General features: G+C 30.6%; 10 protein-coding genes across 10 annotated transcripts; 3 read left to right on the forward strand and 7 right to left on the reverse strand.

Moving 5' to 3' along the window:
* The first annotated feature begins 993 nt into the window (after window positions 1-993).
* On the forward strand, window positions 994-5058 carry BX663DRAFT_493448 (RNA dependent RNA polymerase-domain-containing protein). The gene is made up of 3 exons (XM_051525359.1): window positions 994-1307; window positions 1362-3640; window positions 3785-5058. Exons 1-3 carry the CDS (start codon window positions 1055-1057, stop codon window positions 4997-4999), a joined length of 3747 nt encoding a protein of 1248 aa, XP_051388210.1. The 5' UTR covers window positions 994-1054; the 3' UTR covers window positions 5000-5058.
* A 2066-nt stretch (window positions 5059-7124) lies between these two features.
* BX663DRAFT_482436 (TAFII55 protein conserved region-domain-containing protein) lies at window positions 7125-8586 on the reverse strand (the record flags this gene model as incomplete). The annotated part of the gene is made up of 7 exons (XM_051524430.1): window positions 7125-7220; window positions 7276-7364; window positions 7441-7686; window positions 7737-7809; window positions 7862-8014; window positions 8091-8221; window positions 8292-8586. 7 exons carry the CDS (start codon window positions 8584-8586, stop codon window positions 7125-7127), a joined length of 1083 nt encoding a protein of 360 aa, XP_051388211.1.
* Window positions 8587-8758: 172 nt separating this feature from the next.
* On the forward strand, window positions 8759-9920 carry BX663DRAFT_424433 (uncharacterized protein; the record flags this gene model as incomplete). The annotated part of the gene is made up of 5 exons (XM_051522436.1): window positions 8759-8944; window positions 9031-9308; window positions 9360-9561; window positions 9654-9701; window positions 9759-9920. The coding sequence occupies 5 exons, from the start codon at window positions 8759-8761 to the stop codon at window positions 9918-9920; spliced, it is 876 nt and encodes a 291-aa protein (XP_051388212.1).
* Window positions 9921-10670: 750 nt separating this feature from the next.
* Window positions 10671-11387, reverse strand: BX663DRAFT_493457 (Tim10/DDP family zinc finger-domain-containing protein). Its single transcript, XM_051525360.1, has 3 exons — window positions 11324-11387; window positions 11190-11264; window positions 10671-11093 (listed from the first exon to the last, which is right to left on the reverse strand). The coding sequence occupies exons 1-3, from the start codon at window positions 11366-11368 to the stop codon at window positions 10920-10922; spliced, it is 294 nt and encodes a 97-aa protein (XP_051388213.1). The 5' UTR covers window positions 11369-11387; the 3' UTR covers window positions 10671-10919.
* A 3310-nt stretch (window positions 11388-14697) lies between these two features.
* BX663DRAFT_464869 (coproporphyrinogen III oxidase, aerobic) lies at window positions 14698-15998 on the forward strand. The gene is made up of 2 exons (XM_051524027.1): window positions 14698-14789; window positions 14871-15998. Exons 1-2 carry the CDS (start codon window positions 14736-14738, stop codon window positions 15837-15839), a joined length of 1023 nt encoding a protein of 340 aa, XP_051388214.1. The 5' UTR covers window positions 14698-14735; the 3' UTR covers window positions 15840-15998.
* Window positions 15999-16082: 84 nt separating this feature from the next.
* Window positions 16083-19039, reverse strand: BX663DRAFT_464870 (uncharacterized protein). Its single transcript, XM_051524028.1, has 2 exons — window positions 18698-19039; window positions 16083-18637 (listed from the first exon to the last, which is right to left on the reverse strand). The coding sequence occupies exons 1-2, from the start codon at window positions 18946-18948 to the stop codon at window positions 16144-16146; spliced, it is 2745 nt and encodes a 914-aa protein (XP_051388215.1). The 5' UTR covers window positions 18949-19039; the 3' UTR covers window positions 16083-16143.
* Window positions 19040-19093: 54 nt separating this feature from the next.
* Window positions 19094-19547, reverse strand: BX663DRAFT_493461 (uncharacterized protein). Its single transcript, XM_051525361.1, has 2 exons — window positions 19505-19547; window positions 19094-19427 (listed from the first exon to the last, which is right to left on the reverse strand). The coding sequence occupies exons 1-2, from the start codon at window positions 19509-19511 to the stop codon at window positions 19183-19185; spliced, it is 252 nt and encodes an 83-aa protein (XP_051388216.1). The 5' UTR covers window positions 19512-19547; the 3' UTR covers window positions 19094-19182.
* A 2-nt stretch (window positions 19548-19549) lies between these two features.
* Window positions 19550-20784, reverse strand: BX663DRAFT_493463 (superoxide dismutase). Its single transcript, XM_051525362.1, has 5 exons — window positions 20726-20784; window positions 20609-20638; window positions 20500-20542; window positions 20380-20436; window positions 19550-20305 (listed from the first exon to the last, which is right to left on the reverse strand). The coding sequence occupies exons 1-5, from the start codon at window positions 20744-20746 to the stop codon at window positions 19680-19682; spliced, it is 777 nt and encodes a 258-aa protein (XP_051388217.1). The 5' UTR covers window positions 20747-20784; the 3' UTR covers window positions 19550-19679.
* Window positions 20615-22593, reverse strand: BX663DRAFT_493468 (uncharacterized protein). Its single transcript, XM_051525363.1, has 8 exons — window positions 22473-22593; window positions 22293-22386; window positions 21975-22202; window positions 21751-21881; window positions 21397-21683; window positions 21209-21323; window positions 20798-21152; window positions 20615-20638 (listed from the first exon to the last, which is right to left on the reverse strand). The coding sequence occupies exons 2-7, from the start codon at window positions 22369-22371 to the stop codon at window positions 20988-20990; spliced, it is 1005 nt and encodes a 334-aa protein (XP_051388218.1). The 5' UTR covers window positions 22372-22386; window positions 22473-22593; the 3' UTR covers window positions 20615-20638; window positions 20798-20987.
* A 181-nt stretch (window positions 22594-22774) lies between these two features.
* BX663DRAFT_25558 (uncharacterized protein) lies at window positions 22775-23077 on the reverse strand. The gene has a single exon (XM_051521886.1). It carries the CDS (start codon window positions 22968-22970, stop codon window positions 22815-22817), a length of 156 nt encoding a protein of 51 aa, XP_051388219.1. The 5' UTR covers window positions 22971-23077; the 3' UTR covers window positions 22775-22814.
* Window positions 23078-25536: the final 2459 nt, after the last annotated feature.

Below are 25536 nucleotides of genomic sequence, written 5' to 3' on the forward strand. Positions count from 1 at the left end.
TTGAGATAGATGTGTCCAGAAACGTCTATTATTCCTTTTATTATTATATTCATTCATTCATTCATTCATTCAAAAAAAAAAAAAAAACTTTTACTCCCTAAATGTTTTATTCTGATTTTCACAAATATTTCTGGTGCGAAAACTATTGTTTGAATCAAACTAGACTCGAAAATTTAAATTAAAATATTAGCTAACAAATATACACTTGAGAACCCCTTTATTGTCCGATATTAAATGTTGTAAAGTGTGTATTTGTTTACTCGTTTTTTTTATTATTACTACTACCTTACATATCTGTAAGAGACAGGTTAATTGCTATTATTTTTTCGTAATAATAATGAATGTTCTTTTGTGCTACAATATAGTCTAATAAGCATGAATCAAAGAAAAGCTTATAGCTCAATAGACAAAAGTAAATAACTAAAGCAAATCCATAATAAATAAATAAATAAAAGCAAAGAACAGAATTAGGCGCTTTTTACTAACAAAGAATAACGAATATAAACTTTGTGTTACAGGTATTTGAATAATTTATACATGTTATGCATTGCTACTTTTAATATGAAGTGAGTGTATGTTTTATGAATCTAAGGCATTATTTAGTTTCAAAAAGGGGTAGTTATGTTTGGATTTAGTGAAGCGAGACATGTAAGATAAAATCTAGCCAATAAAAATGACGGAATATAACTTTTGCTACATATTTTGCAAATTTGAACTCGTTAACCAGAATAACAGGAGATTCATATTAATGACGAATAAAAAAAAAAAAAAAGAAAAATCTTTTCTATATTGAATAAGGACATAATTTAAAGAAAAAAGGTATACTTATTAAATATACGCGTCCATATATTATTGAAATAATTAGACAAATGCGTAATATTGTTAAGTAAGACAAGTTAAATATTTGAAATAGTGTCAAAATATATTTTTAAAGCCATTTTTTTTTTTTTTTTTTCGTTTACATTGAAATATTTACTTTTATTTATTTATTTATTTATTTATTTTTCTTCTTCTTTTAACTTATTATTCATAAAAAAAAAAAGGCTTCACTATAATGACAGTTTCTTTAAATCCTTTCATTTCACGATGCGCAAAACAAATTTACCATAACTTGAAATTAACAGATCGTATTGGTTTATTGTCAAATGAAGTCTTACCAGCAGAAGTTATTAAAATGCAACAAGTACTCTTACTATTAGACCAAGCAAAATTAGAATCTTTAGTTAAAAAGTTTTTGCAAACTATAAATCCAAATAAATCACTTGATGATTTCATGTTTATGTTAGATTCAGAACTTAAAGTCTTTTGTAAGTTCGCATATACATTTTTTTTTGTACACTTTTATTTATATTCATTTATAGCAGCAGAAGACGAGGAGTTTACAGACGACATTGATGAGAATATTTTAGTCGAACTAACAGAACAAAGCGTAAAGAAACGAACCCGATCACACAGTGAAGACCCATTTAATTCAATAAAAAAGTTTAAACCTACACCTGAACATTATAATACGGCCCATACTACTACTGCAATTATAAACTTTTTTTCTACTGATACCCTTAATTCGGAAACATATAATATCATTTGCAATCCTGCTGGCTCTTCTAAATTATTACATAATGTACCGTGGATCATTTTATACGAAATTGCACGCTTTATACACGCTTATGAGATCAGTTGGGAGGATATTCCATTTGATGCTTTTCAAATGTTTTTAAATATTGGCAACACTGAACCTTCTCAACTTTATGAAACTATGGTAAAGTGGAATCAGGAAGTTAGGTTGGGTTTAAAAATAAATGCTCTTGCCTATACTTCGATGGAAAGATGTCCTGATAATGTTTGGGCTCACATACAGCAACTTCAAAAGGCCTCCTCTTTATCTGAATCTAATTTAACTCCTTGTACTTCAACTCCTGCTTCTACTTCCGCTTCCACCTCCGCTTCATCAACTCCTTCTCCTCTCTCCCCTAATCTCTCATCCCCTTATAATCTTACTGCAACCAAGAAACAGAATGCTAGAGTGAAGAACAGAATGATACATTATAGTGGTATTCTGAAATTTAAAAACTCGGCTAATCTTCCAAGCATCAGACTAAGAGCCCCAAAGGTAGAAGCATCTAATCGTTTCTTTCGTAAATTTGGTCCAGATCGATTCTTAGAATTATCTCTTAGCAAAGGCATACATCCTTCTTTAATAAAAGCTCACATGAACTATTTCCTAAAACCCTTTTTGTTTATGCAACGAATCTATCAGTTTTTATTTGTCAAAGATGACACGCTTGTCTTGTTTGCCACAAGAGGCCCGGGTTTGGAACCTATCAGTATTCAGCAAGTCATTGATTGGCATATGCCGATTACTGAAAATTGGAATATGTCAATGAGTAAATATGCAAGTCGTATGGCTCTCGGTTATAGTAGCAGTATTCCAACATTAGAGTTTAAACCAGAAGAAATTATTTACGTTGATGATATTTATTCATCAACAGGATCTGCTACTGATGAAACTGCTTGTATGACAGATGGCTGTGGTATTATTTCTTGTTCAGCGATGCGACAAATTATGGGCTGTCAAGCAACAGATGAATTACCTTGTGCTATTCAGGGTCGTATTGCGGGTGCGAAAGGTATATGGATTATCTCACCTGACCTTGACTTCACTTCTGGTAATTGGATCAAAATTCGTGCTAGTCAAAATAAATTCAAGACAGGTTTACCCCAGAAGGATTTCAGCCTAGATCCTCATCATTATACATTTGATCTTGTCAAAAACTCTATTTGTGTTTATCCTTCCAACTTGAACACACAATTTATTCAGTGTTTAGCTGCGGGTGGTGTTCCGACAGCTGTCTTTGTAGAGATCTTGAAGGAGTATATTCACCGATTAGCAACTATTGTGACTGAAAATCAAAGTGTTGAAGTCTTAAGAGACTGGATTACACGTATGGGTCATGTCATGATGGGGAGATGGGAAGGTGAATCTAATACAGAAAAGGGGCTTTGGCGAGACCTTAATTCAAGCTCTGCTGGACTTGATGATGAAAATGATAGTGGCTTTTTTACAATTAGTTCACCTGACGATGATACTTATTTTGACGATCATAATATAGCTGAATCCAATGAGGATAGACCCGAATATGACTGGCGTACTCGATTTGCTAACAATGATAACCACTATTTTCGTCTTAATCGCTACTCTGGGTCTCCTGCTAGTCTTCATGAAGCTGCTATTCGTATGCTGGATTCCGGGTTTGATCTCTCAAATGCTTATCTTGCTTCACGAATCACGATGGTCTTTCGGCAGGTTATGCAATCTATTACAACAAAATATAAAATTGAGGTACCTCAATCGTGTACAGTCACCTGTATACCTGACCCTACAGGAACACTTGAGTCTGGTGAAATGTTTTTGCAATTATCAAATCGACGTATGGATGAAAAGACGAGTATACCTGTTGGACAAATATTAGGTGAAGTGATTGTTACGCGTAATCCATGTGCTCTTAAAAGTGATATACAAAAAGTAAAAGCTGTTGATTGTAGTGCTTTAAGAATGTATAGAGATGTTGCTGTCTTTTCTGTGAAAGGTGAAACCTCATTAGCTAGTCAACTTAGTGGTGGTGATTATGATGGTGATATTGTATGTTAATAATAGTAATGATAAGGACAGAATATACGTATATGTATATGTATATACATATACATATATATTATTATTAATAATATTATTATTAATATTAATATTTTATTTTATTCTATTCTATTCTATTTTATTTTCTTAAAGATATTTTGCTGTTGGGATGAACGTATAGTAAAGCCCTTTAAATCATCGCCTGTAATTCCAGAATCTAATAAAGTCAAGGAAGCATTTGATAAAGACATGTCAACTGTAGGAAGAGAAGTAGGATCACATGAAAACACTGAAACAGCTATTCAGAAAAATTTTATTTCAGTGACGATACCCGATGGTACTCTAGGTATATATGAAAACTGGAGAACTGTTTTAGCAGAAACAACCAATCTTGACAATCCAGATGTTATCTATCTTGGTCATATGTGTTCTAAGCTTGTAGATGCTCCTAAACAAGGTCTTCGTCTCAAATCAATCGTAAAAAACAGAGATCGCGCCTCCTTTGGAGACATTCCACATCCTGCTTGGTTTATGGATAAAAAGAATAAACAACGTAATCAAAGAATTCGAAATTACCGAGAGGTGAATAATGTATATGCTTTACAGAACGCACCTTTATCTACTACTATGGATTATCTTTATGACACACTTATGAAAGAAACAGCAGCTTTTACGAAATACTCACGTAGCATGTTTCTTGATGAAGATGTTCCTTTTAAGGATCCAGATCTTATTGCTCCTTGGCTCAAAGCACAAGAACTAGCAAATCAATTAAATGATATTGCTCTAAAAGATGATCTTCAATTAATTGCTCAAGCTATTGAAAAGAATCGTCATGATTACAACAAGCAATGTTGCGAATTTGATATGCAAAAACAACATTACATGGATAACATCGGCAATCCTAAACATTATATTGATAGCAAATTCGTTCATGACTTTCAAAACCAATTCACTTCACATTTTGAGCTTGAAGAGTATTTTGCTAAAGAATTTCTCAATACACCTTCCACGCAAAGTTTAAAATCAAATATAATGATTTTTGATATCCAAGCCAATGGTGGACGCATGTTACAGAATATCAAGGCGAGCTATGCTTATCAAATTAGTGTAAATGCAAATAAATATAGCAAGTATTGCTATATTGTTGCCTTTGACTTTCTAAGACGTATCAAAGCGGATGCGATAGCAAAACGACTAAAAGAAAATGGTGTAGCGGAAACAATCACAGTTCCTATGTACAAATGCTTGAATATAGATAGAAAATGGCTCAAGAGATTACTAAAATCAAATATTGTAAATGAAAAAGAAAAGGTTCGACTTATGCCAGATATCACGGCGGCAATGAATGGAGAACTAAAAAAATAGAAAACCTACATGTTAAAAGACTTTTTTTTTTTATTTTTTTTTTTTTTGTTTTTTTTTTTCTTCTCCTCTTCCTTCAGGAATAAATAAAATCTCCTTTACACTGCAAAGCTTTAGTATGATTAAATATTTTTATTTATTGATAAGAATTAAGATGGCCAGTGAGTAGATAATATCTATTGGTATATTGAATTTTACCGAGGCCAGTTCAAGATAAATGAAAAAAAAAAAAAAAAAAGGTTTAAAAATCCCTCTTAAGAGACAAGAGGTAAAAATAATACAACGCCATATATAATACTTTAGATGTTCTGAATTTATTAATATTAACCACCAAAGACTTGAGTGATTTTGATCTTACCAGCAGTTCCAAAAATCATTATCTCTTATCGGTACTGTATTCTTGCTTTTTATACCATAACCAAGAGTACTAACTCTGATCTTTTAAAGGATATAGCTGGCCATCACTGTCTCCTCTTACATTTATAGCTTCTTTGAACTACTGCATGCCCTTTTCTATTTTGACTTGTGTGCTCATACTTGGCAGGATTGCACTCTTTTTTTTTTTCTGTCAATTTCTCTTATACTTACTTCATAGATGGATTTAAACTTGATGTTTAAATAATAAAAGATTGTTTGATTTAAATGCTCAATGATATTGTTAAGTTATGTGGTTGCAGTAATGCTCGTACATGCAGTTGATAGAAGGTATCACTCTACCCAATAATAGGATGATCTTTAAACAGGTAAAGAATACTTGGGGTATACTTCCTTCAAGTTCAGCAAAAGCAAGTACAATACTATTTGAGACATATTATTTGTTTGTTACATGTTGAACTGAAATCAACTAGCATATAGAGTACTAGAAACTTTGCTGGATTATTACCATCGCTCAGAAAGAAAGACAATTACGACAGGGAGAATTTGAAGATGATGGCCACATAATTTCAAAAGGAACTGCTAATAGACTTATAATAATAATGCTTTTATGTTTTACAATTCCTACTCATAAAAGCCCTTCTGCTTCTCTTCAGCTAAATAATGGTTTAGTGTAATTGAATTTACGAGAATAAAGCTTAACTTGGATATTTGAATAAAATTATACAGTGTTCCTGATATATAACCAATTCTTAGTTGCAGAATCATTTCTAATGTACACAATGAACAAATAAATTTATAATAATTTCTCACAAACTGAACTTATTTGTTCAACATCTAATAAATAATTTGTGAATGTTCTAAAATTACAATCTGGTTCGTCCAAATAAAAATAGATGATTTCTAATTTATTTTGGAAATAGTATAAAAAAAAACTGCAGTTGATGATTTATCCATTTTCACTATCATCATAATTCCTTAATTGGCCCTCCACTCTTTTTCTCAAAAATAACGTCATAACTACTCTTCTTAACTTTCTTTTTTTCATTTTTTTACCCTTAAACCAAAAGGATTTTTTTTCTTAATATCTTGTATCTAAATTGGAAGGGTCTTCTTTTTTTCTTACCAGGTGTGAATGTCTTTTATTGGAACTATGACTATGACTGTACTACATTCACATGATGTCTTCCTCCTATTTACACATGTACTAAGGAGTATTTTATTACGAATAAATGTATAACATGACCTCCTTCTTTTAAACAAAGGAACAAAAACAAATCCCTTTTATGATTAAAAAAAAAAGGTAAAGAAACGACATAGTTTTAAAAATACTTTATCCTTTTGTAAAGGAAAAGATTATATTTTTCATTTTTCATTTTTTTTGTATAATTATTACAAATTTATAATTAAGGCCCTTGCGAGCCTTCAAAAAATTGCTACCGCGCCCCGGAGAGCACTGTAGACGGGTATTGGTTATAGTTTTCAACCAGCAATAAACCAGAATCAGTCGAGACCTCACTTTCGTGGTTTTGCCCTAGCACAAGAATAAGGAATAAAAGAGGGCCATGGGTAAATGGCCTTTTTATAGTTTTTTTTTAAAAATTCTTTCAACAGTCACATGTGATACAGTCTGTGACTGCTTGGTATTCTTTTTCCCGACTACGATGATGATTATTATTATTATGGATTTCAGTTTTGTGTAGCATGCTGAGATAAAAAAAAAAAGAATGTGCTATTTTATTTTTTATAATTATTATTTATCTTTTTCTTTTTCGTTCATTTCTGCAAGATGAGCTTCTTTTAATGTTAACGCTTTCTTTAAGTTATTTATATCAGTTTCAAAACGGGTCTATTATAATAGCATTAGCAATATAGTTGTAAAAATACAAAAGATGGTCGTTTACCTTTAACATTGCATTTGGAGCAGTTGATAAATCACGCGTTTTTCGCTGAATGGCTTGTTTAAGTTCGGCAATTTCTTGTCGTTTTTGTTCTTTTTTTTTTAAAAAAAAAAAATAAGAATGATAAATAGTATATATTTTTATATATATATATTTCTAGTTAATTACCAATTTCGCCTGTTTGTGCAGCATCTTCTTCATCTTCATCTTCTTCTGACTCATCATCGTCATCGTCTTCATCGTCTTCATCCTCATTATCTTCATCCTCTTCATCCATCATTTCAAGATCACGATCAATAGCAGCAGCTAAATCTTCATCACTTTCACTTTCATCGACATCATCATCAATATCAATATCCTGTGTACCAGCATCTGATTCTACCTCCATTTCCATTTCTCTATTGTCTACCACCTCTAAAAATGATTATTAGAAAGAGCATTGAAACCTATAGAGCTATATTTACCATATTGTACATCCTCTGCTGTAGCGTCAATTTCTAACAATCTTTCTACTTCTCTTTCTACTTCTTCAATAGCCTAAGTTTCATTAACAAAAGAATCCTTGAGCCCAATATTGAATAATACTTACTCTCTTTGATAACTTCTTTCTAAATCTTCTCTTCCTCACATGTTTTAAAGGGGGAGTTAAACCATGAGGAAAACTATAAGGATCAGTATCAACTTTATTATTAATTTGAGGGATAAAAGGTTCAGGTCCGCTTGTAGGATCCACCAAAATCATCTACTTACAAACACAAAAAAAAAGTCAACATAACAAAGTCAATGTTTTCTCTCTCTCTCCCTTTTTTTTTTCTGACCTGTGAAATATCTGCTACTTTATAAAATTGTTTTTTATCTAGTGACTTTTGTGCTTCAATAATAGTTGGTAGATCAACCACTAATGCATCGTATTTGCGTCCTTCAAATGTAAATGAACCTTTTCTATTATCTATTTTTGTTTTGTTTTTTTTCTACTAGTTGGCTTTATATTAAAGAACAATCAAGTTTCTACAAATTACCTTTAAAATTTAATTTAACATCTTCTGGGATTTCTCTTTTTTTTACAAGTTCATGTAATCGATCACACAACTCCCCTTCTGGTACTCTAAAGATTAATTGTTCTTCAATAACTGCCTCAGGTTCTTCATCGTCTTCTTCAGCTATATTTCTATCCTCATCTTTATTATTTTTCCTTGCAGTTAATTTAATTTTGATTGTTTTGTCTTTTTTCAGAGGGGCAGTGTTTCCTTCTGTTTTTGGTTGCCTTGGCCTTCTAATTTTAACAGTTTTTGTTTCTTTAGCTGTTGATTCCATTTGAATTTAATATAAATGAAAAAAAAAATGAAGGTTTTATTATGCTCGAAATAAAAAAAAAAAAAAAAAACTAAATTTACAAAAAAAGTGACGTGCTTTATACTTCCGCTTTTTTGAAATAAACAGCATTCTTTAACTTTTTTTTTTTTTTAACTTGCTAATTCTAATCAAAATGTCTTTATTTGAAAAAGCACTAGCTAATGTTATTGCACAAGCAACAAATGAATACCAAGTTATTGCAAAAAATGATCCAAAAGTTGAAAGTACAGAAGATGGAACCTCTAGAGGAGAATTCCTTGATCTTATTTTAAAAGCACAGCAAAAAGAACGAAAGTTATTATGGGATAAATTGTATAAGGTAACAAATGAGAAAAATTTGTCCTTTTCTTTATTTTTTTTTTCCTCTTTTACTTTAAAAGTCATAATGCTTACTTAATATGTTAGCTTGAAAGTAAACAAAATCAACAAAAAAATAAGCTATTTGGAGACACAGCAGAGCCTACAATGGAACATAGACAATTAAAAACATTGATGTATGAACATCAGGATTTGTTTGATGCTGTTGCTGAAGAAGCTAATAAGATTGAAGATGTAGAGCAAACTGATAATTCTATTTTAGAAATTGAATTTAGAGAACAATTAAATATAGAAATTCAACAATATGAAATAGCAAATCGATTTATACAAACACAACTTGATGAAGTCACCGAATTATTAAAAAGGTAGTAGTAGCCTATACTATAGATAGTTAATCTCTAATACATTGGATTTAGTGAAAAAAGAGTGCTTAACGAATGTTTTGAAATCTATGATGCTTTAAAAGCTAAAAAAAGAGAATTATCGGAAGAACAACATGTACAAGCCTATCCTGATCAGTTACGGCAAGAACAACTGATGTTAGAAGCACTTTATAAACAAGATACTAATGATTTAATTGATTTTATTGATGAACATTATCCTCCACATCCTGTTGATGTATGTAAAATATATACATATATATATATGACCACACTAACATTTAATAACTTTCTTTATATACACACACACACATATATATATATATGTAGAATGCTGGAGAATTAGGTGATGAATGTGATTTAAAAACCATGTTGGAGGTAAAAAATTTTATTTGTAAAATATGAAAATAAGGGATTAATATATTGCATTTATAGCAATTGATGAATCAAGCCATTATTACATCAGATAATCCTTATATTAAATTACAACCTGGTGAATACTGGTCACCTTATATTCAAACACTACTAAAAGCAGATATTCTAAAATATCATCCTGAAGATTCTACACTTGTTCGATTGCAAGATTTTAAGTTATAACTTTGTATATAAAAATTGTTCATGTTCCCTTTTTGCATACAACAATGCTGAAGTTTAAATGCTTAATCATTTAATCACAGCCAAAGAAATTTTTTTTTTTTTTGAGACAGAAATATTTTAAGTCACACATACAAAAAAAAAATATAAAGGAGCAAGTTCAACAACGAAAAAAAGAATTCCTTGAAAAAAGTTTTTTTCTTTTCTCTTTAATTCAATAAGGTAAAGTATTTTTCATTTTTATTTGTTAAAGAAATATGTAATGAATCTATAAACATTCCAAATGATGGAAAACTTTTTTTGGTCCCGAATCGAAAGCAATTTTCCATGTTCACAATCTTTTTTATGAGATGTGGGTTAACCAATGGTGAACAATCTCTGAAATCAATGTTTATTGAATCATTCATTTTCTTTTATCTTTTACTCCTTTTCTTTTTTACTAATTTATATATTCATTTTATAGGTAAAATTGAATACTCTTTAGAAATATAATTTTATACCTTTTTTTTTTATCTTTGAATATATAATAAAAACTTATTTTTATCCATTTAAACTCTTTATTTTATTGTGTAATAATGTGTCTGTCTGAAAGTTATATGTGTGACAAGCTTTTTTTTTTTCTTTTACTTTTTTTGAATTCAGAAATATATTGTTATAATGAACCACGTCCCCTATCCCTTGTCCATTTAGTAGTGTTCTATTCCATTTTATAATAATGCAACAATAAGAAATAAAAAAGTTCTTTTATACAAATTAAGATGAACTATACATTTATTAAGGAAAAAAAAATTTTTTTTTTTTGGTAAAGTGAAATAAAATACAATATATAAAACTGCAAATATGTATATGGTTTCTACGTGTCTGCATTTTTTTTTTAAAAAAAAAAAGGAAAAAACGAGAGAAAAAAACAAACAAACAAACGTGTATGTCTTTGTGATAGTATGTTAAATAGCACTTATTCTAGTTCTTGTTTGTTTTTGTTTTTGTATACTTTTTTTTTTCTTAAAGGTTACCACCTTGTGATTCACGTTGAAGTCTAGAGACATAAGCACGAGAAACGACATTCCAAGCTTCCATATAACGATCCATACATTTTGAAAGACAAGCTTGTTCGCCAGATTCAAGACGAGATCCAGGTTTAGGAACACACTTTAAATAACACTTTTCATTAATTTTCTATATATGAATATAAAATAAAATAAAGTAAAATCAGTTGGTGTCCTTATTCTCTTTCCTTTTAGTGTCTCTTGCTTTTATAAATTCCTTTCTTACATTAATAAGTTCTTGAGCATTGGCCAATGCAAGTTCAGAACGAACTTGGTCCATAACTTCTTGCTTTTTATTACTCTATAAAATAAGTATACACATCAATATATGTATTCCTGTTGTTCGCAAATAAAGCTTACAAAATCGTTGCTACCACCGAGGTTATAGTTGGAATAATCACTCATACTGAAATAATAAGGAAGGGAAAAAAAAAGATGGTAAAAAAAAAGAAGAAGAATCGTTTAAAGCACACCCCTACAATTATTTTTTTTTTTTTTTTTTTTTTTTTTTTACATAAAATTGGCTACTGGGGGACTACTATACAGTAGTTTAAAATAAATCTGAGTTCATAAAATAATTCTAACTAGCCTTTTCTTCGAGGATGTATTTAGTGAGTTTATTATATACAAATATTCAAGCTCTTTCATCCAGGTTAAAGGATAATTACTATAATTGTTGTTGTTACAAAGTGCCTGGTTTGGATGCGACCAGAGCCTATTTTATTTGAACTGAAGAATGATGTCTTTTTTTTTTTTTTTTTTTTTTTTTTGGTAGCCATGATATTTCTATATGTGTATATATAAAAAAGGTACCATAACCATCAAGGATCACGATTCAATGAATAAAGAGGTTTAAATATTATACAGTCATATCATGTAAACAAGTCTATTCATATTTGAATCTTCTAATTTATACTTTTCTTAATTCAAAACGCTTATAAAACTTATCAAAGATACTGTATTTATGGCTATAAAACCTAATATATAATTTATCTTTGTGTCTGTCTCCAATTAGGGTCAATGATATTTTAGAACCATCATCTTTGAAAAAAGTATATGAACATCTTTATAAACATACAAAAGAAAGAAAGAAATAAAATAATATATTGATAAATATTAAAATTATATATTATGCGTTATGTATGCTACGCCTCAATTCAACTGGTTAATCAACAATACTTGGATTTCTTCTATTTACTATCTGTTTCCTTCCTTTTTGAATTTTTTTTCCTTCCATAACAGATAGTATTACTCAGCTTGCATCAAAAAATGTTTCTACATGAGGTCTGAAAGCAGTTGTAGGCCCTATTTAGGTTGACAATAAATGAATATGTCATCTGTGTACTTTTATTGTGTTTTTATCATAAAATAAGCCTACATGTAGAACGCTAGAGATTTTGCTTATATATATATATATATAAAGGAGAAAAGAAAAGATATGTTTGTATATCTCAAATGTAGACATCGATATAGGATATATCTGAGTAATATCATATATACATAAAACATCTGTCATAATAAACGCTTTCTGACATATTATATACAATTATAACCACATCTTGATCTTCTGGCTTCTTTTATGCTAATGCCAAAAATTATACTATAGCAAGGTAACCTTATATTAGTCTTCCTAAAAATAGTCTACATTATCATCATCTACTATTGTTATCACTAATCATATTGCTATCCTTCTAAACTCTCTATCCCTTATATATTTTTTATTCTGGTCAAGTGTAGTTAGTAGTGATTGATATTTATTTACTATTTAACCTATTCGCTATTATTATTATCATTATATTGTGATTACATTATTTACACATAGATATAGCTGTGGAAAAAAAAGCAAGTAATCCTGACGCTTATTTTATAATATGTAGTATTACATTGGGGGGTTTTCCCTAACTACAAGCAATTTGGAGTTTCAAGCCCAACTATGAGTTTGCTACTATAGCACGAATCACACTATACTTCTTTCTAGATAATCATGGAGGAGAGGAGGGAGAATCGATATTAACTCAAATATTAATATAACGATTGGTATATTGTAGAGTGGGGGGGGGAGAGGGTAGTTGGTAAATACATATAGATCCCGACTATCTTTAAAGGAGCTGCATTAAGAGAGTGGCAACGCGAATAAAAACATCCAATAATTAACAAGCCTATTAGAGGGTTTACACTAGCCCATATTATATATACACGATCCTTTAAAAGATAAAGTCTTTAAATTATTCATGTATATAAGCAGCAAGTTTTTCTTCTTCCAATTAACTGTGTTTATACTTTATGATTTATCTTTTATGTATTGAAGTAGATAAAGGACGAAAAAAAAAAAGAAAAATAAAAGTAAATCTATAAATGATACTACTATGACTGTTATATGTAGTACACATTCATACTCCAACCTTACCAAAATATTCCAAATATTTAAAACTGTCTTTAAATCATTGATAAGGTTTCCTTTCATTTTCAGTTAATATAATATTGCAGCTTAAAAGCGCAGTGATAAACTATTTTTTATTTCCTGGTTTGCATCATATATGTTTCATGTTTACATAATGTAGTATCACGTGAAAAAGAAGCTCAATAATATCTTCTTTTCTCTTCTCCTGTTTTCCTGTAATACACCACAAAGATACGTTACTTTTTTTTTTATTAGTTATCAGCATTTTCATATCATGATGGTTTTTTTTGATTTTTCCTTTATGTATAATGAATTTCTGCAGATGTATATTGAATAAGAATTATAGCAAAAAAAAACATTTAATAAATAAATATATGTATATAATAGCAGTAGTTCTTTATATTATATTTATATAGTCTATATTGATATATATAAGGATTGAAGTTTTTTTTTATGCGGGGTATATTTGGCAGATTGTGACGGCTACTCGGTCAAAGTAACAGAAGAACTTTAAGTATATCGTACCATACCATCAACATGTATCTAGTTACATTACTGATATGTTAATAATGATACAGCGGAAGATCAAAAAATAAAAGAGAGAAGACTTCTGAAGTTTTATGCTACCCTTGACTGATTTACTAACAAACTGACTTTCTCTATTTTTTTTATAGTTTCTCTAAAAAAAAAAAGAAAGAAAAAGAAAGAAATATCAACGAGTATTGTATTAACAATTTTAACAAATAATAGTTTTTAGTTTATTTTATGTCTTTTTTGTTTGTTTGTTTGTTTTTTATTTATTTATTTTTTAAATTGATAAAAGATAAAATCATGTCGATCAAATGATTTGTTTGTTAAAAAGAATATGCTTGTATATTTTTTTTTTTTTTTTTTTTTTTTTGGGTTCTAGACGGTTAAATAGCGGAGGAATAAAATTGGTGGAACGTATTATTAATATTCCCAATTTTTATTTTTTATATTTTTATTTTCTACAGTAAATAAAAGAAGTAAAATAAACTGATTACAGTTTCTATCGATAGAAGATTTTATTTAATTGATAATAAACGCGATATATTGACAGCAAGATCATAGTTCTTGTTCCTTGGAAAACACAAGGGTGCTATCTTTTTTTTTTTTTTTTTTTTTTTTTTTTTTTTTTTTTTTTTTTTCCTGTCTCGCGGATAGCGAATTTCTTTATCACGCCACAAGCGCCTCTTCTTTTCTTAAATTAATATTTAAGATGACGCCTAGATAGCATTCTATTTATTTATTTATTTATTTTTTTAGTAATCTTTTTTGCATTTTGTTTTTTTTGTTTTTTTTTTCTTTTCTGAAAAAACAGTAAACTTGCAATAAAGTTAATAGATAGAAATGAGCTCCCCTTTGTCTTCTAAATACGAAATTTACAAGAAGGATAATGAGATCGTATGTATTTGTGTAACTGTAGATTGTAAGAAAGCTTTACTTACTGACTTGTATTTTTTTTTTTTCATGCATGGTATATAGCGTGCTAAGGGTCCCATTGGTGATGATGCTCCTATGCGTTTGAGAATGGAAGCTTATGTTAAAGATCTCCAAAGACGTATTGTTGAAGGCATTGAAGAAGTCGATGATAAAGGTAAATTTATTCGTTCTGTTTGGGAAAGACCTGAACATGGTGGTGAAGGCATTACTTGTGTTATGCCCGGTGGTGATGTTATGGAAAAGGCAGGTGTTGCTGTCTCTGTTGTCTATTCTGAACTCTCACCTGAAGCTATCCGTCACATGCGTGAAGATCGTGGTAAGTGTATTGATGTTGAAGGTGTCGTTCCCTTCTTTGTTACCGGTATCTCTCTTGTCATGCACGCCAAGAACCCTAATGCCCCTACTGTTCACTTGAACTATCGTTACTTTGAAGTCATGAACCCTGATGGCACTCCTAAGATTTGGTGGTTCGGTGGTGGAGCTGATTTGACTCCTATTTATCTTTATGAAGAGGATGCTGTTTTCTTCCATCAAATCTATAAGGAAGGATGTGATAAATTTGATAAGGCCTATTACCCTGAAATGAAGAAGGCCTGTGATAAGTATTTCTTTAATGCTCATCGTGGTGAAGGTCGTGGTATTGGTGGTGTCATCTTTGATGATTTCAACACTAAACCTGCTGAAGAAATTTTCCCTCTCATCAGGGAACTCGGTGATCGTTTCTTGCCCTCTTATGTTCCTATCTTGAAGAAGCGTAAGGATATGCCCTTCACTGAGGAAATGGTTCACTGGCAACAAATTCGTCGTGGTCGTTATGTGGAATTTAACTTACTCTGGGATCGTGGTACCAAGTTCGGTCTTGCTACTCCCTGTGCTCGTGTTGAATCCATCATGATGACTCTTCCCCTTACTGCTCGTTGGGAATACATGTACTCTCCTGAACCTGGAACCAGAGAAGCTGAACTCGAAGAAGTCTTGAAGCATCCCAGAGACTGGATTCCTCTTAACTAAAATCCTCTTGTTATTTTTATTTAGTCACCACTTTATTTCTCTCCCTTCATACATACATACATACATACATGCATGTTTTTTTTTCTTTGTATAATTTTTGTAAATTTACTTTATGTACATTTAGTCTTGTTTTTTAAAAAATAAAATAAAATAAAATAGAATAGCATTTGCTGTAAAAAAAAAAAAAAAAAAAAAAAAAAAAAAAAAAAAAAAAAAAAAAAAAAAAAAGAAAGAAATAACAATCATATATTGACTTTACATTTACAATTTACTCATTTGCATTTGTATACATATACATATATTTTTAAGAAATTAGCTCCAAGTTAATTCTTCCTAATAAAGGTTCTAAACTGGATATTCTAACTTTAACAACTTCACCCACTTCAACATTTCTATGCAATTTTTCAATACGTCCTGGAATACCTAATTCGAGTATAGTTCCAGTCGTCACTTCCATTGCACCCCCCAATTCAGTCTTTGCAACATAATTCGGTAAATTAATAAGACAGTTCCATTCCATAGTATTTGTTAATCCATTTGACCTTAAGCGATCTAATAAGCTAACTACCCAGAACTGGATACTTTTATTTTGCAACAATGATAGTTGTTTCTCGCGTGCCATAATCTGAGTTCCAAGCAATTGTATTTGTTTTTCACTAAACGGTAGTCTTGAATGACCTAAAAGACGTGATTTTAGTTGCCAATGGACTACCATATCAAGATATCGACGTAATGGTGAAGTAGCTCGTGTATAACCGTCTTGAATTCCCATGACTACATGAGGCAAACCAGCTTGAGTAGTCACAGTTGTGGGAGGTAAGATAGACATATAATGTACCATATCTTTCATCTGAACCATACCCATCGTGGGTTCACGACAAGCTAATAACTCTGATCGCAGACGCAAATCTGTAGCTGATGCTCTTGGATTCCAATTTTGTGTACGAAAGGGAATAGGAACTTTTGATTCTGCAGCGAATCGACTTGCGATACGGCCACCCATAATCATCGTTTCTGCTACCATTTGTCGTGCTGGTGAATAACTAAATTTGTCAAGTTTTATACGAACTGCAGGTAGATGAGAGACGTAGTGCGGTGAAGAGAACTGTGTTGAAGGTAATTCAAGCAATTCAGGCAATGTCTCTATCACTGGATTTGGCTTACTAAATAAAATTGCACCTTGTTTGATACGTAACTGCGTGTGCTTATTAGCCCAATGATAGATATCAATCAAGTCCTTTTTTGCATTTTCCGGTATCGTTATTTTATTCTCAAGATTTTCGGCATCCCTTTCGTCAAAGATATCACTTGATGGATAAGAAAATACTTTACCAAATTTGACTAGCGGATCCTTAGGGATATGAGCAATAGGTTCTAATAACTGATCTAGATCATCGTAATAGACCTTTATCACATTCTTTACAAGACTAGGTTGTACTTTGTAGTCTAACAGGTTACCATTTTTATCTATACGAGTACTAAATGACATTGCATACTGTGAGCCGTCTTGATTTTTAAATGCTGTAGAGCCTAAACTGAATTTCTTTGATGATAATTCTTCAGAGAGCATAGGAAAATGACATTCGGGTAAATAAAGTGTCTGCACCTTCTGTTTCATTAATTGAGAGAGTCCATGAGTAGGGGAAATATATGTAGTAGGATCGGCAATATGGACATGCATCCAAACTGAATGATCATCTCCAGGTATATGTTCAATAGATACGCCATCATCAATTTCTTTTGCAGAGGGGTCATCAATTGTATAAACAGGTAAATCTCCAAAATCATGACGAATAGAAGCATATTTATCATGATCTGTATGACTCGACAAAAATGCTGTCTTGAATTCTTCCATCTTTTTATCACTTTCTAGAGCCTCCTTTGACCAGAAGAATTCACGAGCAACAGATGCATTTTCGAGTAGACTCACATTGTCCCATGGTTTAAACATACCTATTTCCTTTAAAAATCGAATAGCTAATGAACGATCAAAAAAGAGGTCATCATAACATTTTAAAGCCTTCAAAATAGTAGGCACAAATACTTCGTAAGGTGAATCTACAACGACCTTGGGTGATCGAATCCAGTTAACAATGAAGTTTATATAGATTTTATCTGTTGATGTAATTTTTGAAGTCATTGTTGGAACCATCTCTAATGCTGTCTGTGAGAATGTGCCTAGGATAGGGTCTGCATGAGCATTATAGAATGATATTAAGGAACGCATGTGCGATAAAAAGTCTGTATAAGCTGGATCCTTTGTACGAATAGATTCAATTACTTGATTGATTCTTTCACATTCTGCTTGAGGACGTAAGGTCCAAATATCTGAACCACGAACATTAGGACTTGGAATAAATTGTGTATTATCAGCTACCAGATGTAAGAAAGTGATATGACGTTGTAAGGGTGTCGGTGTTTTAGTTTTGAAAGCATACGAAGTTAATTCATTTAATGTAATTTGAGTCTTTTTGTCTATAAAATGCTTATAAAGTTGTTTAAGATCTTGATGAGCTAAGCCTTTATTCAGGGATAAAGTACGTTGATAATGTTGTATAGCTCGAGTAAAACTAGCGGGAATATGCTGTAAGAGTCCATTTGCATCTACGTTTGCTAAATCGATAGATTCATTTACTATATTTGATATCTGTTCTGATTTGATAAAATCCTTTATACAGAAGGCTACACTATCACTTCTAAGATTAAATGTTTTCCCATTTCGTAATAGAAGTGTCAACTGTTGAAGTCCACCACTTGATTTCTTTTGTCCAACTACCATACCGCTATATTGTCCATTTCTGAAATAATATGTTTAATATAAAATACGTAGATAGTTATATACAGGTACGTTTATTTACCTAAATGCTTCAACATAATCTCCAATGTCAATTAAGGGTAATTGTACAAGTCGCTCATTACTTGATTTAGTTGCAGGTAAAATATCTACAAGTGATCCATCTAAATCTAATTCACCCTGACTTTTATCAATCATAATAGGTGAAATAGTTTTAATAGGTGTATTGACATGAACATGATGCTTAAAAAGTCGAGGAAATTGTCTACATAATGCAAAGCTGCGTATACTTTGCTTCCCTATGATTCTAAACATAGTGTAAGTAAAGAGAAAAAAAAAAGATATTTAAAAATAAAAGAGCATGAATTGAAAATATGGACCCTTGTTGTGACTTTTATTATATAAGGAACATGCTCCAAAAAAAAAAAAAAAAAAAAAAAAAAAAAAAAAAGACCGATAATTTTATACAAAATAATATTTATTTCGTCATGTGCACGTTATTACTACTATGTATATCACAAAAAAACTAAAGGGAATATTTTTTTTTAATTAAGAAGAAGTAAGGAGAGATTTTCCTTGAGTAGTGACTTCTCCATCAGATTCAACATGAAGAATTTGAGGATGATTGAAAGATAAGGCACTAACAGTCTCGTCAGGTACTTCTACAGAAAAACCTTTAATAGCAGCATTATATCTATGCTTAATTTTGGCACCAGAAGATTCGCAGTCCTTGATATGTTTGTCAATAACTTCATCAGGAGTATCTCTTTTGAAGGCAACAATATAATTAGAAGCTTTTAAAAAAGAAACGTAAATAAATCATCATTATCTTTTCTTTTCTTTTTTTTCTTGCAAGACATTTATTACTTACAAGACATTTTTATTAATGAAGAAACAAAAAGAAAAAAAAAAAAGGTGGTTTTTCAAATTTTATAGTTAATTTTCTCTTTAAAGCAAGTAACTTATTTTATTTTCAAAAACAGATAAATCACATGCTATCTGTCCAATAAAAATGATTGCTTGGTAACATTTAGCATAGTTTTTTATTAAGCATTTTCCATTAAACGAGCCTCTTCCCATAATGTATTACCTGAACATGCACAAACTGTTTTTGTGTTTTCAAAGGCACCTGCACTACGCGCAATAATACCACATAGAACACCAGATCCACTATTACCATCCTTTGTAGTAGGCTTGAGATCATCTTCATCTTCAGTAATAACCATGCTTCTACCAATGATATCCCATACTTTAATACGTCTACTTTCTATCACAAGATCTCCCCAACCATTTTCATCAACAACCACATTTCCAAGGTCACCAACATGTCCAATATCAACATTGCCATGGTCAACATTTGTAGGATTAAAATGATCTCCAGTAGATGCCCAACCTTGAGAGACATCTCCAGATTCATGAATATGAACACCATGTTTACCAGGTTTAAGTCCCTCAACAGTCAAATCAATTAGACATATCTCATGATCAACTTGAATAAATCTTGCTAAACCTGATTTACCTTTTGGAATAGTTGCTGTAGGATCTGTGCCATAAAAATCAAAAATGCATACAGCAGCACCAGCATGTTCTTGACCATCAGAAACCCCTTGTCCTCGTACAATCACAGTACGTCCTGTATCTTTTAAAGCCTTTGAAATCTTAGAAGGTGGAGCTAATGATACGATATTTATTTATTATTATATAAAAAGAGAATTGCATTTTTTTTCCTTTAATATTAATTAATACCTGTGCCTTCGACAATGACTCTTTTTTTTTCGAGATTAATGTTAAACAAAGTAACGCCTATACACCAACATTGTTATTATTCTTATTTTTGTTAATTAATACATTAATTCAATATTTTACCTGAAATTGTTTTCATAACCCTTGTAACATCGTCTACACAAGACTTGATATATGTTAAACAAAGTTGATATTATACACGAATATATTTGTGTCCCCTTTAATTTTATACCTGGCATGTCATTTCAACAGCAAATTCAGTCTAATAAAGCATCTAATGTTAGTTTTCTTCTTTTTAATTTGAAACACATTGAATCTTGCATTTATTTATTTTTTTTTTTTTGTTTACTTTAAATGTTTTACTTGACATTTGTATATTGATTATTGTATTGAAAAAAAAAAAAAAAATATCATTGCTTACAAATGCGTTCATTATAATTCAAAGTCAGTAGATAGTGTATGTAGCAAATAGAACTAAATCTATCACATTTATTAATAATAAAAAATAGGTTGTTATAATTGCAGTAGTATAAGATTAGCAGAGCGGTAAAGAGTAGTATTAGTAGTAAATAATATTAGGAAGAAAATCAAAAAAAAGATAAAAAAAAACTTTATGTAGCTAAAACCAAGTTTTTGATATTTTTTGGCGTTGTATCATCATTAAGATGTTTCGAATTATATTTTAAAGCTGATAAAAGGTTAGCTGCTGTATAGTCATTAGTATTCGATAGATTGACTATTGGAGTTGTTTGAATAGCCTTGACTGAATTCTTGATCTAATAAACATGTTAAGGAAGGATGCATCATGTATTTATTGTATTCTATAACTTACATTAATAGGAGAATTCTTATAAAATACACCATTAGGATTAATATGATCATATAGAATAATACATGCAACCATCACTTTCATACAGAATGTTGATGTATTATGATTTATCGTGTTTCTGTATAATGCCATCATGTATATAATTCGTTAGCTTATATGTCATTTAACATCATTGAACCCTACAAACATACCTCTTTTTATTGACAGTATTAAAGCAAGTTGACCATAAAACAGCAAGACAGTCTCCTACACTTTTCTGTAATTTATTTTTATTTACAAAATGAGTTGTGGTATCAATAATACATTTAAGCATAGGTGTAGGATAGGCAATAAAAAATGATATATGATTGGCTTGTTCATTTTCCATCATTGCACTCCTTAAATCTGATACGTTTTCATCTATGCTGACACTATATCGTCCTCTCTGTAACATGCGACGATAATAAGAAAAATCATTTTGAAGTGTTGGGTTATGCATCTATAAATAGACGAGTAAATAGGAGGAAGGATTATTTACTATTTACTTTTTTTTTTTTTTTTCATACTTTAATTTGATCAAATTCAAAAACAAAATCTAATAATTCAGCAAATAATTTCGCTAATCCCCGATTTTTTTCTAAATTCTTATTAACATCACCTTGGCAAAGAACAGTTAATAATGTAGGTAGATTTTCCTCTAATAAATAAATAAATAAATAAAAAGAGTGAATATTTATGTATATAAATAAATTCTCGTTCTTCTCTACTATTGTCTTTATAGATAACTTACTAAGGTCATTAGAATATTCATAAATATCACGTAAAATATTTACTGTGGAAGAGACGGCATCCCAAGCTTTTGAATCATTTTCAGGAGTTGGTTTAGCAATTGCATTAGAGATTTGCTCAGAGGCAGGAACATAATTCTTTAAAAGATGTAAGAGAGTTGGTACCGGTTTTATTAATATTGAAAAAAGTTTATTATATAATTGCAGCTCTTCATTTGAAGGCGTAGCATCTAAATAGAATATTATAAGTTTTTTTTTTTTTTTTTTTTTTTTTTTTTTTTTTTTTTTGTTTTGTTTAATATGCAATGTTATTTTATTACTTTCGAGATCGAAACCCAGCTCAGGTACAATAGTGGAATCTCCATGACGGAGGGTTAAGCTAGAGATAAATTGGCCCATTGATGAGAATATTAGCTATTATAAAACAAGACGATCAATATGTTGCTTATGATAATAAGAAGAGATATGCATTTTTTTTTATTTTCTTATCCATCGTTTACATGTTATAATTAAAAAGTGAATGATTTGGGTAGTGTTGAAGCTTAAAATCAGCAATTGAAAAAAAAAGATAGAATAATATAAATGAACGGTTTATATCAATATAATATATATTGTTTTGTTATTATATATACATAAAAGAAAAGAAATAAAAAAAAACATTCTTTTTCGTAGTAGTAAAGTATATATAAGTAACAATTGCTGTACAGTAATCTTATTTGACCCAATCACATGCTACCAAATTTAGTATAGTAATAAATCATGAAGTTATAGTAAGGTTAAACAAACTTTTATTTTTATTAATGAGCACGTAATATCTTAAATAGACTAGTAGTTTTCCCAGGTTAGTTTATAGAGAACAAATGTACTTTCAAGATGAAAAAAACGAAAAAAAAACAAAGTGTAATTGCAAGTAAATCAAGTTGAAAGTTAATGATAGAGAAGTCTATTAAACAACTGGTGATTTGGATTGAACTGAAAAAAAAAAAGAGGGATTTCATTGTGTGCTATGTAGTTTATATCATCCAATAAGATACAAATGATTAGCTAATTTAAGAATCGCTGTAAAACTGTTGTAGTAGTGGTGGTAGAAGTAGTAGAAAAAGATAATTTGTTCAGAAGAAATGATAAGGGATCTTTTTCAACAGTTTGAGATATTCATAATTGATGATTATGCAGGATATCACATGCTCCTTAGTGAAACGAATTTCTGGATTAAAGGTGGCCAAGAAATAGCCAATCAAGCTTCCAATATAAACATCGCTTATGCTCAAGTCTTGTCATTGGTGAGTAAAGGATAGAATTAAATCGTGTGTCTTATTCAATCTGACTAAACAATAACTAAAATGGTGGTTTTGAGTTTCAATCAATACTAAATAGAGCTCTATTGAATAAAAATTATCTTGTGTGAGTCTTGATTTAGTAAGATTACATATAGTGCTTTATTATCACGTCTTCCAAATAAGATCCCTTAAACCATATGATTCAAAACGTTCATATTTGTACTGCTTCTATGTTAATAAATATAAGAATAGTTTAGTTAAATCTGGAAAATCCAACATTAATCAATCTCTCGGATGATGTAGCCTATGAAATAGGAAGCACATACTCCTCATAAAGGAAGAGTAAACAAACAAATGAATAGTTAACTTTGAACTAGTTGTTAAATGCTTAATAATTCTTCAAGTAGAGAAAAGCTCAAGCTTTTTCAAGTAATAGCTGCATATACAGTAGATGGAATAAGAGTTTTTGTTTCACCAGAAGAGTTAGTATTTATGTTAAGATTGTAATGATTACAGGGACAAGCTATAGTTATTAAAATAAGGTGCAGGATGATGTCAGGGAGGAGATTTTTTTTTATCAGGCTATAGGGATAGACACTTAGGCAGCAAACAATATGCTGAGCATTTAGAAATGTTGATAAACTATTATGATAATAATGCTAATGAAGCAAAGGATCATTTATGTACTATCGTCTCTAAGTTAAAGAGCAATGTACACCAAATGGAAAAATTATTCGCGCATTTTTTCAAAAAAAAAAAAAAAAAAAAAAAAAAATTAGCACTACTTCAGCATACGTAAAATGCGCAAATTTATTAGATAGGTTTACGATTAAGACAATCTTCAAACTTGGATGCAGAATAATTACAAAATCTTCGAAGATCACTGTACAATCTTCTATTGCAAGCGTCTGCAATTCTTGAAGTCAATATTTCTTTCAAAAGCTGCTCTCTTTTAAGTTTGCTTTTACAAACCGACCAAAATTGCTCAATGGGGATAAGCTCAGGCGAATAAGGGGGCAGATATACGTACTTAAATTTCCGGCTCTCAATAAGGTTTTGAATGTCTTGATGCTTATGAATAGAAGCATTGTCCATTATCAGATAACGACCTTTAAATTCCTCAGGATGGTCCATTACATCCAAAACACTATTGATAAAGTTGAAGTAATACCCAGTAGTTGTACCACTGTTACTATTCACTTTTGAAGTGGATTCTCTTACTGCTTTTCTCTTTTTTTGATGGAGGCAACGCTCGTGGTCTTTGCTCTTGTTTTGGGTACTTTCACAATCGCACGATCGCCTTCTTTGGACCAAGAAAAATTTCTTCTAAGATTGATATGAAAAGCAACTTCACCAATAAACACGCAGTTGCTGGTGAAGTCCATATCTACTTCCACCCATTTTTTTTTACCCACTGATAACGCTCTTCAATTTTTCTTCAGTGCTGTTTCTCTCTACGGATTGTAAACGTGCTTACTTGAATTTAATTTTACATTTCTCCTTTACAAATCTGTTAAAGCCGCTTTTACTGATATCAAGTTTACCAAACCTATCAGTCAATGCATTAAGCATATAGTCTAATGTAACGGAGTCGGGTGTTTTTGTCCTCCCATTCAATTATGAAGTCCTTATGCTTCTCGGTTAAGATTGGTGGTCTACCCACTGGTCTTCCGCTGCCTGTAGCTCTTTGAATGTACTCCTGAGGAGCTTTGTTGTTCTTGGCCACCCAGCCCTGTGCTGTGCTGTGCTGTGCGAACATTAATATTAAGAGACATCGCAGCAGCACGAACGCTCATTCCTTTTCTCCTCGACAAGATAAAAGAGTTTCTCTTTCTCGGTATCCTTATAGTGTTTATATGCTTTTGTTCCCTTATTCGTTTGCTTTTTGTCGTTTGGTGGTGTTTCAGTTTTCGTTCTTATTTCTTTCTCGGGAGGCTTCAACGCTGTATAACGATCGTAATCAGTTACGCTTTCGACTGGATACATCTCGTTATCAACCTCCATTTAAAACTCTATCACTTTGTATCCTTCAATGTCATGTTGATTTCCTAAACCGTCTTCAAAAATAATGTTCATCTTCTTAAATGTTGCAAAGAAAGAGAGTTAAAGAAAAAATACACTAATCTTTTTCAATTATGTACGCTTTTTTTTTTTTTTTTTTTTTTTTTTTTTTTTTTTTTTTTGAATAATTTTTCCGTTTGATGTATTCCCTGAAAATTCAATTAATTATACAACTAATAACTGTTTAGTGATTAAAAAATAATAAGCAAATCTGTAAAAGGTA

This window comes from Cokeromyces recurvatus (genome assembly GCF_025118155.1).
Source record: "Cokeromyces recurvatus strain NRRL 2243 chromosome Unknown BX663scaffold_1, whole genome shotgun sequence".
In the NCBI taxonomy this organism is placed as follows: Eukaryota; Fungi; Mucoromycota; class Mucoromycetes; order Mucorales; family Mucoraceae; genus Cokeromyces; species Cokeromyces recurvatus.